The following is a 17,810-nucleotide window of genomic DNA, read 5'->3' as shown; positions in this document are numbered from 1 at the left end:
ACAAATTGTTTTCGGCGTCTTCTCCCTCACCTCATACGCGTGGTACAGAGGCTCACAGCCCTCCCAGCCGGTGGGGAGCCTTGCGGGCCCAGCCTTTCAGGGCACCTCGGTGGTGGGCTTGGGCCGTCGGGCGGCCGGATTTTTTTGCTGGCAGAAGGCGAGCGGCAGTGGCGGCACGGATTGGCTGCCCCCCTGCTCCCCTCTGCCTCTCGCCGCGCGCAGCCCCAGCCAGTGCCGCCGAATCTCGAAAGAGCCTGATTTCCATCCATTCATGAATCCGTGACGTCAGCGCGCTCTGTGCTTCTTTGCAGCAGGCTGCGGGATCGTGGGGGTGGAATTTCCTTTTATTTTGCAACACTTCCTTTTTTTTTTTTGCCTTCCATCTTTTTAAAACAAGAAAATGGAGCATCACATAGGAAATCTTAATCCTTGTGAGTATTGAGATGAGAATGTGTCTTTTGAAGTGCGTGTGTTTGTGTGTGTGTATGCGTGTGTGTGTTTAATGGTCCATGTTACCCTTTCGCCATTTATTTCAGAAGGACAGATGGATGTTGCATTTGTGATGTGAAAGGGCTGAAAAATGATGCTGAGAAAAGGGAAGAGAAAATGTGAAGCCTTAATTTATCCATTGCTGCATATAAATCTGATAGCTGCCCTGTCCTTTGCTTGTCGGTGTGCTAGACATTTTTCAGTTGCAATTTTGCACGTTATCTTCTTGTGCTCCCCTTTTAAAGGGGAAGGGAATGGCAGCGGAGAATGGATATATATGGAATATACAGGGAATGGCATAAGAATTACTAGACATAGCATAAAGAAGCAGAATTGTATTTTTTGCTTTCTAGGCAATTGTAATTTTTTTTCCTGGTGGGCTAATCAATTCTTCTGTAATAAATAATTAATTTTTTTCTTTTTGAGATGAAGAAAAGATGTGTTTTTCTTGCTGTCAGATGGGTAGGAATTTGTTCTCTTATTATTGAAAACAGCAGTTTGAGCTGTCTCTGTTGTGCTGAACACATGATTTTTACCCCTCCTTTTCCTAACAGCTGAGAAAGCTGGGAGTACCATTGCAGTTAACGATACTGTTCACTGGGGCAAGATTTGTCATATTCTTGCTTACCTGAATGGAGCATGATGTCATGTTTCCTCCCAATGAGATGAGTGGAGCTGCTCTTTATTTTTGTTTTGGGGAGGTGGTTTAGGTACTGCAATAGCTTAATCATATCCAGCCACATGTCTCTCTTAGGTAACTGAAAATTGGTTATTTTAAAATTGTAGTGGAGAAAGATGACATCAGGCCCATGTGTTTGGATATACTGATTTTGTCTGTCTGTTCAATAGAAGAAGCTGAAGGAACATTTTTGATTGATAATTTTGAGGGAGAAAATATGAAAATGTTTGAAACAAAAACCAAGTGAATGAGTGAAATGAGAGAGATTCAGCTGGTGTGACTTGTAAATGTGAGCACTTCTGACAGTAGCTGCTGTGTGTGTAGCCACAGGCATCTTGGGATGTCCTGGAATGGGGAGGTTAAAGTTGTCATTGCTTTAAAAGTTTTTGTTAATGTCCTTTTTGTTGTGTCCCCAAATGTATGCATGCTTTTGTTTCTAGAGAGACAGCCCTTTGAACCTCTGTTTCTGTGAGGGACTTTGGCTGTGAAAAACAAATAAATCATGATTTTGATGTAGTGGGGTTTTTAATTTGTTTGTTTTCCTTTAGCACCAGTTTTATTTCCCGTATTTTGGGCCTTCAGACCGATTCTTTGATCTGGACTGGTCCTGCCACTCAGATTTGTCTTTGTCCCCTGCTGCCTGACAGTTCAATTTATAGCTGGCATTCATTCTGACCCTGGATTTGCCTGGAATCAGCAAATAACTTCCAGCACAGAATATATTGTAGGGACTCTTGCTATACGTGAGCTTGTGTTTAAAACTGTGGGGGTGGTTGGGTTGTTTGTTGTTCTGGGGTTTTTTTTCTGGTTGCAGTACTGACCTTCCTCTTTTGTCCCCTATTGTAAGGGCTTGATAGATGGCTTATCTCCAGTGGATCAGAAAATTGAGTAATGATTTATTTGAAAATCTCATTGTTGGTAAGCAGTTTCACAATTAGTAGTTATTAAAATATGGTTCTGCTCTAAGCAGAGGCAAGTGAAGAAAGGTTTTACAGTATTTCCTGTTTTCTCATGACTTTTTTACAGCAAATACAAGGTGGTGACTGATCAGACTGGAGTTGTTCAAATCTGGTACTTGTTCCAGGCTTCCTGCAGCTGGAATGTGTGGAGTGGATTTCAAATAGTAGGACTTCTCAAAATGGCAGAGTATTTAAAGCTTTCGCACATAAAAATAAAATAAGTTTTGACATCAACTGTGTGAGCAGATTTAAGATAGTGCAGGTTCCTCTTCAGCTCCAGTCCCTGGGGCCAGGGTAAGCAAGGGAAGGTGCCTGAACCTTGCTGTGTATAGAACATTTTAGCCAAGCTCTCACCTGAGATCCTGTGTTTGGAGGAGGACAGCAGCAGACTCGCTGCTTTTACAACTTCCAATGAGTTTCTCAACTGTAACTGAATCAAAATGAGTCAACTGAGGCAAACGTTACCTCTGCATCTGCAGGAGAGGCTGAAGCTCTCAGGGGTTTGGCACTTTAGCAAACCTCAGCCAGCTTATGGGACTTTTTTTTTGTTTTTAATCCCTTCTTGGCAAATATGTCCCGTGCTTGGGCTTTAGCCTTTTGTAGGATGCTGTTTTTGTGACATTACAACAAATCGCTCTTCTCAGAGAAGAGGGAGTAAATATTTCACCTGAAACACATACTACTTTGGATTGAATAGCAAGTGGGCAGCTGTGGCAGAAATACCGAGGTGAGCCGGGAGCAGAAACACTGTGTGTACTTACTCCCACACCTGTAAATACTCAATGTGCATTTTGACCTCCGTCTTCTTTCCCTGTTTACAACTTCAACTGAAAAGTCGGTTGCTGGAGCAGGTTCACAGGCATCAGCAACAGTTGGGTGTAGGCCAGGGTGAAGAACACATTTTTTTTTTCTGTGTAAACTACAGGGGTTTTATGGTCCTCTGGTGAACGTGTAATTGTTTCTGCTGTTTCTTCTTCCCTAGCTCGGCATGAGAGGTGCTGTAAGGGAAGGAAGGAGAAAATCCTGGAAAGGTGTGGGTGGGAGGCTGGACTTTTTCCAGCGTAATGGGCCTGAGGAATGGAGGTCTCTGTGTGGACACTTCATTCTTTCCTAGGATGTTTGTCCTTTCTTGTCCCCAGCACATGACTCTGTTACCTTCTGGAGGACACCAAAACCAGTAATGCAGCCATACGACTGTGGCTTTTCTGCTGAAACACAGAACATCTACCCTCACCATCCTTACACGCCTGAGGACATTCTCAAATGTTGGTTTATCAACTGTAGCCAAAAAGTGATGATGTAGGGGTGAACCAAGGGGCTGAGTGTTGCTTTGGGAGGTCTCTGTGGGGTGTTAGATGGCACATGTCCTGTCAGGCCTCTGGAGGCTCCTCCACTGTGCCTCAGGCCATGCCTGTGTGCTGTGCATGCTGTCTTGATCGCGTTACCGTCACAGAAGGCTCTGGTGGCCTCAGAACAGGATCACACCTCTCGGACGTTGCTCTAACCCCTCACGTGGTGTGGGTAATACAGGCTTAATAGAGGCTCCTGAGCAAGTCATTGTGCTCGCTTCTCTGTTGGGAAGTAATCCTCTTTGCTTGTGGAAGTGTTATGGTGCTTGCTAAATACAACTTAGTACTACTACTGTCGTTTCTCCTCTGAGATATCTGCCAGCTGGATTTCAAGTGTCGCCTTCCTATCAGGTGCACACCTCTGGTACCCAGGGTGCTGTTGATAAGAGGCCAAAGTGTTGCACGTACCCCAGTATTTTTTGTACTTTGAAGAAGAGTTGTTTTGTTACATATTTCATACTCGGTATTAAAGTAAGCTGTTAGTGCTGAGAAGTTTGTGTGTATAGCTTTTACATGTCGAATGTGCTTTGCAAATGTTGAATAATTCATACCTACTACAAAAATAAGAACAAATGTGTGAGTGAATTTACCTGAGACCAGTTTGATGCCTCACGTGAATTAAAGTGAGAGTTTGATTCATTCATTGGATTCCTGAAAATAGCACTTTGATATTGATCGTCATCCTCAAAGATCTTTCAGACATTAATTAATCTTAATGCTACTCCTTGGAGGAAAATATGATGTTTGAGTTCTGTAAGTGGGGGAAATGACAAGATACTGTTTGCTGGTAGTAGTGGAACGTTTTAATGTCTTCATGTGGCAATGTCAAAGAGGCAGTAAGGCATCTGTGAACTTAAATTTCTGGGGTTTTTGTAGTTGTAGAATACTTGACTTTAAATCCTTTAATCTGTTATTGTTATTTAGTGATATAACATGATCTTTAATGAGGTAAGAAAAAAGTGCAAAATTCTGAAGGATGAAGGGAGAACAAGAGTAGAGCAGAGCCTGAAGTCTGTGGCTAGGTTTTATAGATTTTGTACCATGAAGACAGCTGGAAAGACAAAAGAGAAGAGTGTAACTTAAGGTTATTCCTAAACTTTGATCTAAGTCACATCACAGAATCACAGAATATCAGGAGTTGGAAGGGACCTCTGGAGATCATTCAGTCCAACCCCTGCCAGAGCAGGATCACCCAGACCAGGTCACACAGGAACACGTCCAGGCGGGTTTTGAATGTCTCCAGAGAAGGAGACTCCACAACCTCTCTGGGCAGCCTGGTCCAGTGCTCTGGCACCCTCACATGTTCACATGGAACCTCCTATGCTCCAGCTTGCTCCCATTGCCCCTTGTCCTGTCATTGGACATCGGAGAGAAGAGCCTGGCTCCTTCCTCCTGACACTCACCCTTTACAAATTTATAACCATGAATGAGGTCACCCCTCAGTCTCCTCTTCTCCAAGCTAAAGAGACCCAGCTCCCTCAGTCGCTCCTCATAAGGGAGATGCTCCACTCCCTCCATCATCTTTATGGCTCTGTGCTGGACTTTTTAAAGCAATTCCCTGTCCTTCTTGAACTGAGGGACCCAGAACTGGACACAATATTGCAGATGTGGTCTCACCAGGGCAGAGCAGAGGGGAAGGAGAACCCCTCTCGACCTACAACCACACCCGTGCTGTTACACCCCAGGATGGCATTGGCCACAAGGGCACATTGCTGGCTCATGGTCATCCTGCTGTCCACCAACACCCCCAGGTCCTTTTCTCCCTGGCAGCTTTCCAATAGCAATTCAGTAGTACAAAAGGCTAATCAGCGTTTAGTCTGTCTGTTACACCAGCTAAATGTTTGGCAATAGTATTGATGAGCCTGTGATGGGGGGTGTCAATGCTCAATTAGATGTCAGGACACGTATAGGAAACTTTGGGTGTTTGATGTATGCACATAACTCAAGATATGCAGACAGCAAGAGTGAGGCAAAACAGAAGTAGCCAATGGACATACAAAGTTAAGCCCATCTTTATGAAATTAAGTTCTTGTAACAGTGTGGTACAAGGTGGTCCTTGGTCTGATTCCCACACCTGTGTCCCCCAAAGGCAGGTGACTGGTGGATTTTCCTTTCTTCAAAACTGAGGACCTCCATTCAGAACCACAGAGAAGGGCTGCTTTGCAACAGAAATGTGTAGTACCCAAATCCTGCAGTGAATACAAGAATCATTATGCAACATGGCTTATTTCCTATGGCATCAGATTATGCAATTTCTGAGCAGAAGAATGCAAAGCCTTGGAAGAACACAGCATTTTAGCGGATCCAAAAATACCTTATACAGGATAGAGGAAGCGTTTATGTATGTAGTGCTGAAAATACACAGTTATGTAAGCTGCTTATTTCACAAACTGTGCTTTGTGAAGCTGGCTAGCAGGTGAAACGGGAACCAATCTCGCTTGCATTGGAATTGGCTGAAGAGGTCTCCCTGAGCACGAGGGAGAGTGGATTGGCTCTTTGTCTGCCTTGTTTGCAAAGATGATACTTTTTATTGCTTTCTTCGTTCCTCTTGCCAAAAAAAGGAGTGGGTACTTGATTTATTTTCCCAAATCAAGCACTTCCATCTCCACTCCCCACAAATTTGTGACCTTATGTTGAAGGAGATCCAAGTTAAATTTTGTCTGGTGTTTGTAAAGGTAGAAATTAATTCCTATGCTGAGAGCCAGTGTAGATGCACAAATTTCAAGAGTCAACAAAGTTCTTTTAAGGTGAAGTAATGCCTTGGGAATCTATTAAATTTCTTTGGAGGAGTCAAGAGCTTTTGAGAAGAGGGGATCTGGTTGATACAATCTGTTCGGATTTTGGCAAGAATACTTACCAGACATTCTTAAAGAAACTAAACAGCTATAAAATATCAGGGACGCCCCTCTCGCAGACAAGTGGTTGGTTAAATGGTATGAAATAAGAGTAGGGATAAATAGACAGTAATGTTGAAACATTTTTCACTAAAAGGAGTTCTTATGTGGCTCTGCTTTGGAGATTGCACTACTTGTACTATTTCTACCTCTTCTTACCTTTCCCGGGAATTTAGGAATATGCTGAAGCAAGAGCATTTAGGCTGTGAGATGACAGAAGTAAGGTGTTTGGGATAACAAACACATGTGCCAGTTGCAGAGAGTATTGGAAGGCTCTCATGAACTTGGGTGATAAAATGTCAGTCAAATGTAGTGTTGATTGAATACTATTTAATCTTGACATCCTGTAGATAAGAATTAGACTCTGAACTAGCTTTCCTTCTCAAGAATGAGCTCCTAAGGTTGTAAGAGACCTACGGAAGTTAGTTTGGCATCCTGAAGTGTGCTTAGACATCAGGTAATGTTACAGGAATAGTTGGGAAAGAAAGGAAGAATGCAGATGATCATTATGGCTTTGTACATCTCTGTGGTGTGCCCACATCATGGATTCTGCCTGGGCTCTCACTGCCCTATTTCTATGACGATGTAGGAGAAAGGGATAAGATGTAGAGAGGTGGTCAGAGATACAGAGCAACTTTCATAGGGCGAATGAGGAAGTAGTATAGAATTTTTTAGGCTTGAAAAAAAATGTCAAAGGGGAGGATGAGATGCCTTCTTAATGCCAGCTGTGATTTTATGAACTAAGTGTAGGGTTCAGGTGTCACTGAAATGGTGAACAACTGGTGTTTGAAGAATGGAATTGGATGAGAGATGCAAAGCAAAGAATAATTTGTGTTACCTTATGAAACACACAGTTAAGCTACAAAACTATGTACCACAACATAGTTGTTGCCAAAGCGTTCTGGTTAAAAAAATTCTTTGATTCATTTGCATGAGGACAGTATAGTTGTGGGCTATAGAATAGAAAAGTACCTGTGTGTGCTGCTGGCGGAGAGGGCCGGGGAGCTGCAGATTGCGGGGAGCTGGGTGGCACTGCCCTGGCACTGCCTGCAGATCCTTTTCCTGGTTTTGGAGGCAGGAGATGGGGGTAGATGAACCTGTCATTCTGGTGCACTGTGGTCTCTTCTTATGCTGTAGTCTGGGTGCCACTGACAGGCTCAGTTGGAGTGTGTAAGGTGCGTAGCAAACCTCCAGCTGGCTCGATGCACAGAGCTTGAATTCAACCATTATGAGTATTTCTTGGCTGATACTCCGTACTATTTTTGTCATTGTCAGGAAGGGTTCAGACCAGAAAGCTAAGACAGAGTTCTCTTTCTCACTGATACAGTGACAGACAAAAGTAGATTACAACTTGAAATCACTGTTGCTAAAAATGGTGCATCCCTGTTTTAGGACAGACTGAATATATTGACTAAAGGCTAGCTTAAGTCAGCAGACATGTGAATTCAAGCTGTTGCGATAACATGGACATAGCTACATACAACGTATTTGCAAGTCTGTGGTCTCACGTGCTTAATACCAGTGGCTATGTTAAAATATTTTGTTAACATTTTAGAGTGATCGTGATAGTTGTTAGCCCTGAGCAATTGCTGCTGCACAGCTCAGGAAATGACTGTGGTGTCTGCAGGAGTTTGTTGTCTTATGTTGAGATGGCATCCAAGTACTTACTGGAGAAAGGAATTAAAAGTATGTATTCCAGTTAGTATTCTGGAAATAGTGTAATATTTGTAACAGGATAGAGGACAAAAAAAATCAGTGTTACAACACTTCAGTTTTCCCAGATAAATCTGCTGTTTTCTTGTAGAGTAAGTTAGGGTACACACATAAATGTCTTCAGAGCTGTTGTGATGACAGTCAGAAAATGTCAAGTAGGTCAGATGAAGAAATTTCAACTGTTTTGTCAGAAATTAATTATGTCTTGGCAATATTGTCATTGTGATACTTAAGAATAAGGCTGGATTGTGGCGAGTGTTCATGCAGGTGTGAGATGGGACGTATGTTGTGGTGTGGAAGAAGCATTCTGCCTTGAAGGAGCAGTGTATCTTGAGGAAGAGATTGATTGCCTAAAAGACTGCAAGCTTTTGCCTTGGGCTTCTCCATAGTTTAAGGGGTTGCCCATGTGGGGCTAGACTGCACCGACTTAATATGAACTAGCTTAATAGTGTAATTTCTTTATTGAAAACCTAGCAAACTAGAGTTTTCGGTTTGGTTGGTTTGGAGTTTAGGAGAAGGGCAAGGAAGGCAGAGCAATTCTGGGTGAAGCTTCAGGATATGTTAATTTGCAATTCCTTCCTAATGTGACCCCAAAAAAACCTCCAAAACAAAACCAAAAACCCTGAAAACAGAGGTTCCACTTTGATGTGTAACTCATTCCATGTTGATGAGTCTGCTGTTACAGTTTATCTTCAAAACAACCATGCAAAACATAAGCATATGTTCCAAGCAATGTAAACCCATAGAAGTGCAGTGTAAGAGGAGTGTCTGATCCACTCATACAGTACTTTCCTCACCAGGAAAAGAGAAAGTTTGTTGGGATCCTGTGACATAAAACCATGTGATTTCAAACCTCAAAGGTCAAAAGTGACAGCCAAAGCTCTGGTCTTTGCCAACGCAGCAACTCTCAGTGCTCTCCTGTGCTAATGTTGTAGTGTAGAAGGTCAAGAGATCGGAAAGGAGTCTGTGTTGTCAACCTGTTAAAATTCCCTGTAGAAATTGAGAGGTAATCACAAGGGGCAGGAGAACTCAGCTGAAAGATGTGTAGTGAGATGACTACTTTATAAGCGTGCTTCTTGTGTTTTTGAGCATTGTGTTCTTGAGCATTTTCAAGTGTTGTCCCAAGCCAGGAGCACTAGTCTTGAGATGATACACACATAAATTGCAGTCATGTTGTCAGTGCAGAAAGGTGTAGTTCCCTTGCTGTACTTAATGTAGCCAGAGGGAAATCACACTGAATTCCAGGAAAAAGCAAGGAAACTCCAGAACTTGAATGTAAGTAGTGATGTGGACAGGAATCTCTTCTGCCCTTGATATTTGCCATGTATCAGCCGGCTGGTTTCTGCCAGCTGCCCTTTTTTCAGCCCTTAAGCGTGGATCAGACAGTTGCTTTTATTTCCTTTGTATATTGGAAGTGCAAGCATAGAGTATGCCTAATGGTAATACAGGAAATAGTGCTTCAAGGAAATCGACTTAATACTGCTAGATATTTGCGCTGTTAGGAAACTGAGCGGCAGCTGCTTTGTACTTACGCAGCCTTTACAGCATATGAACATTTCTCTTGTGTGCTGTATCTGGAATTGTGATTTGCTACTCTATTCTTAACACAGCTCAAAGGAGAAACTTCCATTATGGTCCATGCAAGGCACTTGTGAAACTTTGCTGTGTCTTCAAGCCTGACCATTGCTTTGACTCTCATAAATATTTGGCTTGTAAAGGCAGTGGCCTTGGTTGCTGTGTGTGTGAGAACGCTTCCTAGGCGGCTGTTTCCAGGAGCAGACATCAGCCAGCACAAGAGCACACCTTGTGATAACTGATTCACCCGCTCTGGTGCTGCTTCAGGTAAACTGACACTTCTCTACTGGTGTTATACTGCAGTTCGAGCTGTTTGACATGGCAGAGGAGCACTTTGTGCTCCTTTTGTCTGGGCACGGTGGGATTGCACCTGGAAAAATGCTTTGCCTGGAAATGGAATAATTTACAAGAAGTTGTGATCGTACAAAATGACACCGAGCCTCATATTTCCTTAAAGACGTAGAATAAATTTGTTAGCTGCAGAGTGCATGAACTCATCATAAATAGCTCAAATCAGAGGGTCTGCCTTGAAGTCTGCTTTTGAAGCAGCACTTTGTGAAATCTATCTTAAATATGCACACAGGCCTCCTACACATGCACAGCTTTCAGTTTTTGGCTTGAAGACTGCTACAGCAGAGGCATTGCCAAGATAGAAACAGAACACTGCTTGGCTATGCCCTTCGCTGTAAGAGTTAAGGAGGCAGGTACAGATCACAAACATCCCAAATGGCAAACAATCTCTATATCATGAAACTTCAGCTTTCAAGAAAATGTTTTTCTTTGCATTGAATGAAACTGAGATTTATTTTATTGGGAAGAGTACAACAGGAACAATCTCAGTCATACCCCTTGCTACTCTGACCAAAAGAATAGGGAAGACACGATGATAAAGCTTGAAAAATGGTTTGTCACTTGTTTGAAGAGATGGCAAGGTTGAAGACAACCTAATTTGTCTGTGTTAAATCAAATTTTGCTAAGGAAGGAGGTTGCACATTGCAGAATTTTCTGAAATATAAGAGAATTAAAAAATGCCCACCCAAGTGAGCATTGATACATTGTGGCAGAAACTGCCTTCTGCCCCCCACCAGAGTATCTGGAGCACTGTGCTTCAAGCTGGCTTGGTGCAGAGTTGTTTTAAAATAAGTGCTGCCGTCTCATGCTCTCATGCAATGAGTTCACTAAACCTCTGAAAAATCAGGCTGCTTATGTAAGTACCTAAATAAGGCTGTATCATGCCAGTTTGAAAATAATGTAACTTCTGCATGCCTCCTCTCCCCATGAAGCAGATACAGTAGCATGTAAGGTGGCAGGCCACTGCGCTTAAAGGCTTTTTTTTTTTTTCTTTTTTTTTTTCCTTTTTTAAGTCTGAAACAGCTAAGCCTTGGAGAAGGCAATTTGGTGTGGTAAGACAGACCTGATGTCCCTGAATCTGGGGTTTTGCTCTTGGCTGGGTTATCACAGCTGTGGCTGAGCTGGGTTGTGATAGCCCTGCTGCCGGTTGGGGGGGATGTTGAACCTGGTAACCTCCCGAGGTCCCTTCCTGCCAACCTGCCTGTGGTCTGGGATCACTCTGCTGTACAGCGCAGAAAATGCACGTGACTTGTCTCATCTTTGTATTTTATTGAGGTAAAAAAAGAGATTCTCTGTGTATACTTCACTGTATTGAGCCCCGAAGGCGGTGGGAGTCTGCAGGTGTCCGTAGGGCAAACAGCACAGAGATGAATTGAGTGGAGGGTCAGGGCAGCCTGGTAGCTCTCAGTAGCACAGTCTCTATATGTTGTGGTGCTTCAGCAGCAGGATGGGAGAGAGAGGCTTAACTTTCTAAACATACTGAGAAATACATGGGAGGAGAAGTCATCACATACGATGTTGATAATCCATTTAGAAACTAGGAAAATATGAAATGTGTAGAGGAAAGGCTGTTCTTTCTCTGTTAAATCTACACAATCAGGTGTTCTGAGGACAGAAAAGTACACAGAATGGTAAAAGTAAACTCCTAAGCTGTATTGGTCAAGTCACAGCAGAACAATTTTATCCTCCAAGTCTGATTTAATCCTCAATGCACTTCCCATTGTTTAAATTTGAGATACTTTGGAACACCGTTACCTCAAATTCTTGTTTTGGCTCTTACTCTAGGGTTTCTTTCAGGAGAGACTGACTGATGTTTTATTTACATTGCTTAATATGCTGTGTTGTGAAAAGCAGATTTCCCTGTAGGAACGCTGGTCACATTTTGCTTCTGTTGGAAGAATCACTTCTTTCTCTCAGACTTCTGGAAATGAGCAGGGGCAGTGGCCAGGAGTGCTGAATTGGAGTTGTTTTGGTATTTTTCTGAAATTCCGTTCAGGTCTGAAACTTTTCCCTTTTCTTCTTTGCATTGACAACTGTATCTGTGATCACATAACTCCTACTAGCAGTGCCCGTCCTGCTGCAGTCGCCCTACAGCTTCCCATGCTGGGGAATCCGTCATTGTAACGCTGGTCCCAGGTGGGTCAGGAATAACAGGCTCTGAGCTTCCCCTGACAAGTCTGATTCATCTCCTTTACTCTGTGCTGCAATTTTTGCCTCACTTGCTATTTTGCTTTCTTTTAAAGAATGAAGTTTACAACCTAAACAGCATTCTTCTAATGAAGCTTTTATGCATGTGTGATGAGGCAGAAATACAGGAACGTGAAACAGGCTCCTGGTTGTTCCCGTTTGCTCCTTCTCCTGCTGGGGAGGGACTGAAGGCCAGGCCATGAGCTTTTTGTCTTATCTCTCATCTCTGTAATGACCTCATCTTGAGAAGGTACAGGGCTGAGCTGTTCCCTTGCCATTGGCTGTGTGCTACCTGGCCACCTCTTTCTTCCTTTCAGTGGCTGTTTGCAGAGCCCCGGGACTTGGCACCCAGTGTCACTGATCTTACTTTTTAACAGAATAGTTTCTGTTAATGCCATTTTCCCTCCCGCCCCAACTTCACAGGGAATTTAGAGTTGGACTTTGTTCCCTGTTATGGGCTGAATGTGCTTAATTACGTCTGGCGCAAAGTTAGAAACTCTTGTTTCAGAAGTGGCTTTACCCCAGCAAAGGGCTTTGGCAGCGGGCAGCTATCGCAGCACAACCCTGGCTATTGGCCCTGCTGTGTCGAAAGGTGGCACCGCATTGGATTGTGGAAAAAGGGTCTTTCAGTGGAGCACGTAGCAAGAGGAGGGACTTTTAAAAAGAGATATCAGCTCTGAATTTAGACACAACCTACCGGGAATTTCATGCAGGCAGAAAACAGCAGGCAGCAGGAGGAAATGCTCTTCAGGCTTGTGAAAGGAGGGAGGCCAGAGGGGAGGGTATCCTGTCCCCATGAAGCTTTCTTTAAGTCTTAGTTGTTTATTAGGGTGACATGTACCTAGTTAGAATGTAATGTACTGTGCTACATTGAACTTGAAAGGATTAAACTAAAGGACCAGGATGGTCATAATTAAGTGGGGCTCTGAGGGAGCAGCTCCGAACCATCCCTCAGTGGACTCAAGGTACCTGTGTCACTGTTCTTTGTTTCTCTAACACCTTGTCTCGAGGGTTCGTGGAGGAATCCTGAGCTTGAGCTGTGCCAGAGCCAGAAACAGTGACTGGACTCAGACCATACCTGAGCTGGGAATCACCTGGCGGTCAGCTTCAGTCTGATAAATGCTATAGTAATCATGAAAAAACAGTTCTTTGCTGCAAAGAGTCTTTCACGGAGACCTTTAGGCTTTTGTTTAAAACTTGTGGTGTTTGATTACCGGGCAATTCCTGCAGTAGGTTACTGAGAGTAATGTGTGAGCAGGAGTTTCTGTTGGAATGATTTATTTGCTTCTTTTAGGGCAGTAATTATTTACTAAATATCAGCAGTTGTCTGGAATGTCTAGTTAATTATCAGCTCGATTCTGTGAAAGTGCAGGTAGTGAAAATACTTAAATAAGAATCTGAGAGTTGTTCTTTTTCCTCTTGTTTCAGGTCCTGGGTCCATGTGTCACACCTGAATTGTGTTGTACTCATTCTCTAAGTACCAACTTGGACCATCTCCTTGATGCACACTCACAGCATCATGGCCAGTACTCAGGAGCGCCTGAGCTTGTCTTCCTCTCCAAACTCGATTGGCAAAGCTTTCTGTGAAGATAAAGACTTTAGTAGGTTACACGATGAACATGCGCCTACTGGAAACCACCCGTCCCCCGAGCTCATAGAGGATGTGCGTGAGAAGGGCTTGCTGCAGACAGACCTCATCGAAAACATGAGCAGCCCGGTCACTGCAGCCGTGCTGACCAGCATCAGCGAGGACTCTAGGGACCAATTTGAGAACAGCGTGCTGCAGCTGCGAGAGCAGGATGAGTCTGAAACGGCCATTCCTCAGGGAAACAGGAACACTATGGATGGAGAGGGCAACAGTGGAGTGGATGATGTTAAAGTCCAGTTCAACAGATCAGGCAGTGGGAGCGGTGGGTTTCTTGAGGGACTTTTTGGTTGTCTGAGGCCGGTGTGGAACATCATAGGCAAGGCATACTCCACAGACTACAAACTGCAACAGCAAGGTAACGAGGGAAGCAAACCTTTATTGCTTCTGGGGAGCATGTGAAGATGAGGAAAACAACCTAGGGCTTTTTCCCAGCTTTCCATGTGACCATTTTTGTCTCATGCAGCACTGTTATGGGTTTGCAAAGAGAAATCCTTAACCGTACAGCCAACAGCCACCATTTGTAGCAAAGGCAGCTCATGGTGGAATCAGAACCAACTGTTGTGACAAGGTCTGAATCTGAATTGAGTATTTGTGTAAGTGAAGATCAGAAGGAATTGTGTTGAACCAGCTACTTTACTCCTGCAGTTTTTTTCATGGCAGATGAAAAACACAGGCATAGGCATTTCTACTCTTGCAGGTGTATGTGAAGGCTGTCTCCTGTTGACCAGCAAATAGCAGAATTAATCCTTCTTAGGGATATGCTACGTGAACTTTGATGTCTTTTTGTTCAGGACTCTTTAAAATATCATTCAGTACTTAACCTTTCCAGAAATATGTCCTTGGATGTTTATACCTTCTTCATTTAGATGGATAAATGTGTCAGTGAGTGTGTGAATATAACTACATCTATACAGAATATGTAGTTTGGGAATAATTAATGGCCCAGTCAATCACGTACATTTATCTTTAGGGGTTACTGAAAGCTGAAGAGCAGAGTATGCTCTGCCTTTGGTGTCTGATTTCTCCCCTAGCGCAGGGGGAGGGAAGTGGCAGATGGGGAAAGAACAAGCTGTCATTAGAATTAAGGAGCTGAAATGGTTGAGGCTTATCGAAAATGGGAACAGCCTGGCCGCCATACTGTACCGTGGGGTAGTCTCTTGAATTGCTGTGGTCATGACTCAGTATTAATCAAATGGTTTTCTGGCATTGACAAATGGTAAGATATTTGGTCAGAAAACCCATCTGAGTGACTCATATCTAAACCCCAGAGTTGGGCTGGGGAGCAGTTCCTAATATGAGGAAACAGCTGTTAAATAACATGCTGGGTGAATCTGCCTTAAAATAAACTTCCTCCACTTTCCAAGGGTCAGTCACTTCCAGTTCATAGCTCTGAGCAGGGAAATCCACCTCTGCGCTGCGGAATGGCAGGTGCCTCCGAAGCAGCAGCCTCTTGTCCATCAGACCTATGTGCTCAGCAAGAGTTTCCTTAGTTTTGACATCCTTTGGCAAAGTTGATTCTAAGTTTTATCTGCATGTTGTGAACCCGGTATGTCAGATGTCATTGAGTCTAGAAATAAAAAACAGGGACTGAGAAATCCTTGGGGAATTAACACTGTTGGGGTGATGGTGCAATATGTGGAGTCAGATGTTGGAGTTTTTGGGTAACATTCAAAGGAGGCTTGGTGTCAGGATGTCTGTTACGCTGCTGTGGTTTGTATGCTCAAGCGTTTTTTTAAGCAAAGCTGAAACTTTCCATGGAAAGCAACATGGGCAGAGAGTTACATCAGCTGCTTCTGGTGACTCTGTGACTGTCCCATACAAGCGCTGTCACCAGGTCAGGCTCCTCATTGCCGAGAGCTGCTGAGCCATCCTGTGCTTGTGTGTGCCTGTAAGCTCCGATGGGCGGCTTCAGGAGAGCTACCTGTGAGAAAAGAGATTGTATTTCACACGTAATTGGGACAGCAGATGCGTTGGAGCCCACAGTTTAATCTGGGCTTTGATGGCCCACAGGGGACGCTTTCTTTTGTATGAAAGTTGCTAATAAAAAAGATTGAAGTGCTAACTAATGAAAATGAGCAGCTGAGAGCATTGTTGTCTTTGGGGGGTGCATGTAGACGTCCTCTTCATATGCCCTGGAGTATCTTGCTGTTCTCGGTGTCGTGAGCACGTTCAGAGCCATAGATTCATGGATGCTTTGTCATTTGCTGTTGGCATGAGGCCCTTCCTAAAAGGGCAGTTTTGAAATGGCTACAGATGTGGTAAGGCTGAAAATTAATTGGCATCTGCTCTAGGTGGCCTGTGTGGTTTAGATGCATCTTTAATGTCTTCACCATCATTAATAAGTGAAAAGATTTTTTTATTTTTATTTTTTTTCTCCTCAGGAGCTGATCCGTTGGGCAGGTCTCTGATGGTAGTAGTATGCTTCTGTTACCCAAGGATAAGCATTTTTAAACTGCTTTTGTGCTAAAACTTGAGGATTTTGTCAGAATATTCATGTTCTGTTTTCCAGATCATCTCATTTCATCTCATTCTTGCTGCTTGCCAGCAAAAAATCTTCTTTGCATGCATTTCATTAGCTACATACAAGTCAGCACTTCAGTAACTGATGTATGTGGTTGCTTTGATTTTTGCTGTCTTTTAGCAGAGACACAGAGGACGCAAGGTTTGTGTCTGTCCAAGTGCCATGTGTTTGAAGAAGACAGGCTGAGGAGATGTCTCTGGCTCTTTCACCACTTGAGAGGGGCTTCTGGTGGCCTTTCCTTCCCCTGGGAGCTTATTTACAGATTTGGGCTGGTGCCACAGATCTGTGCAGATGATTTTTTCCCCTCTTCATAAAACAATTATTTTAAGCCTTATTCAGGAGCAGTCCTTTGCATTGGGCTGAATTGGCAACTGGGGTAGGAGCCCAGTTTGGGCCTGCAGCCATGGAGGACTTCATGTTGCCTGTAGATGCTTCCTAGTACTTTTTGCGGCTCACCAGCATCCTTGATCTCCTGCAAGCCCAAACTCTAGGACATCGTGATGGTGGTGTGGTTGCAAGTAGTAAGATATGAATAGGTTTCATGCCATTTGCAAATATGTGCTACTTGAGTCTGCTACTTGCCAGTGAAGGCTTGGCCTGTGACTTGGTGAATGGGGGAAAGCTGTAAGAACTACTTTTATACGATTCCACATTAGCTTCTTGCTGAAATTACTCCTTGGGTGTCCTTCTCAGCATTGGAGATGGTCATCAAGAGGAGTGTGTTTCTTGAGAACCCATGCTGAGCAGTGCTTTGGTCAGCTGGAAGCTGCTGCAGGGTGGTCTGGGTGAGTAACCAGTGCCAGTTGCTGCTGTTAAATGCTCTCCCTCCTTGATGAGTCATCATTCCTGCAAGAGGCGTTTGCTTTTATATTGCTTGGTGTCTGCCAGTTGGTTATCTGAGGTTTGACCAATAAGATCACTCCTGATTATGTTTTTCCAGTTGTTTGCCCTGATTTTGAAAGGCAGTTGGTGAGTGCTATCAGGGAGATACACGTAGTTCTTTAATTTGCATCTACCAGGTATTTAATTTGGATCGTTGGGACTGTAGCACTTTTAGAGTAAGACTTTATTTGTGTTTTCATTAAGACTTCTGAGCCATTTCCTTTGGATTAAGAATCTGTCTTCAGGAGCTGCTGTCGCCTTCCTGTTCACAAGTTACGCATTTACTGTCATCACGTGCATTTTTGTGTAAACCTGGAGAGCAAGGTGCTTTACAAAATGTGCTTGTGTTTGTGGGGTTTTTTATAAACCAGCAATGGTTCTTGTCATAATGCCAATGGTGGCCAGCAGCCAGCGCTGGCAAACAGTGAAAATTTGCTTCCAATAGATTGACTCAATGGCTCAGGCTGCTCCTGCCTTTCTTCCCCATAGGAAACAGATTCCCATCATTCTCCTCAAATGGTTCTTAATCACCTTAGAAACGCAAGAGCTTGCGTAATTCCTGC

At 43.6% G+C, this 17,810-nt stretch overlaps 1 protein-coding gene across 1 annotated transcript in view; it reads left to right on the top strand.

The window, feature by feature from the left end:
- Window positions 1-365: 365 nt before the first annotated feature.
- MAP3K13 (mitogen-activated protein kinase kinase kinase 13) overlaps window positions 366-17,810 on the top strand; it is a 36,408-nt gene continuing 18,963 nt past the window's right edge. Inside the window, exons 1-2 of the mRNA XM_010192303.1 lie at window positions 366-431; window positions 13,625-14,199. Coding sequence (XP_010190605.1) covers window positions 13,698-14,199 — 502 coding nt within the window. The 5' untranslated portion in view covers window positions 366-431; window positions 13,625-13,697. The remainder of the gene's footprint in view (window positions 432-13,624; window positions 14,200-17,810) is intronic.

This window comes from Mesitornis unicolor, unplaced genomic scaffold (assembly GCF_000695765.1).
Source record: "Mesitornis unicolor isolate BGI_N332 unplaced genomic scaffold, ASM69576v1 scaffold8359, whole genome shotgun sequence".
NCBI classification, from domain to species: domain Eukaryota; kingdom Metazoa; phylum Chordata; class Aves; order Mesitornithiformes; family Mesitornithidae; genus Mesitornis; species Mesitornis unicolor.
Note: the sequence above shows the minus strand (reverse complement) of the source record. Positions and strands in the feature narration are given on the sequence as shown.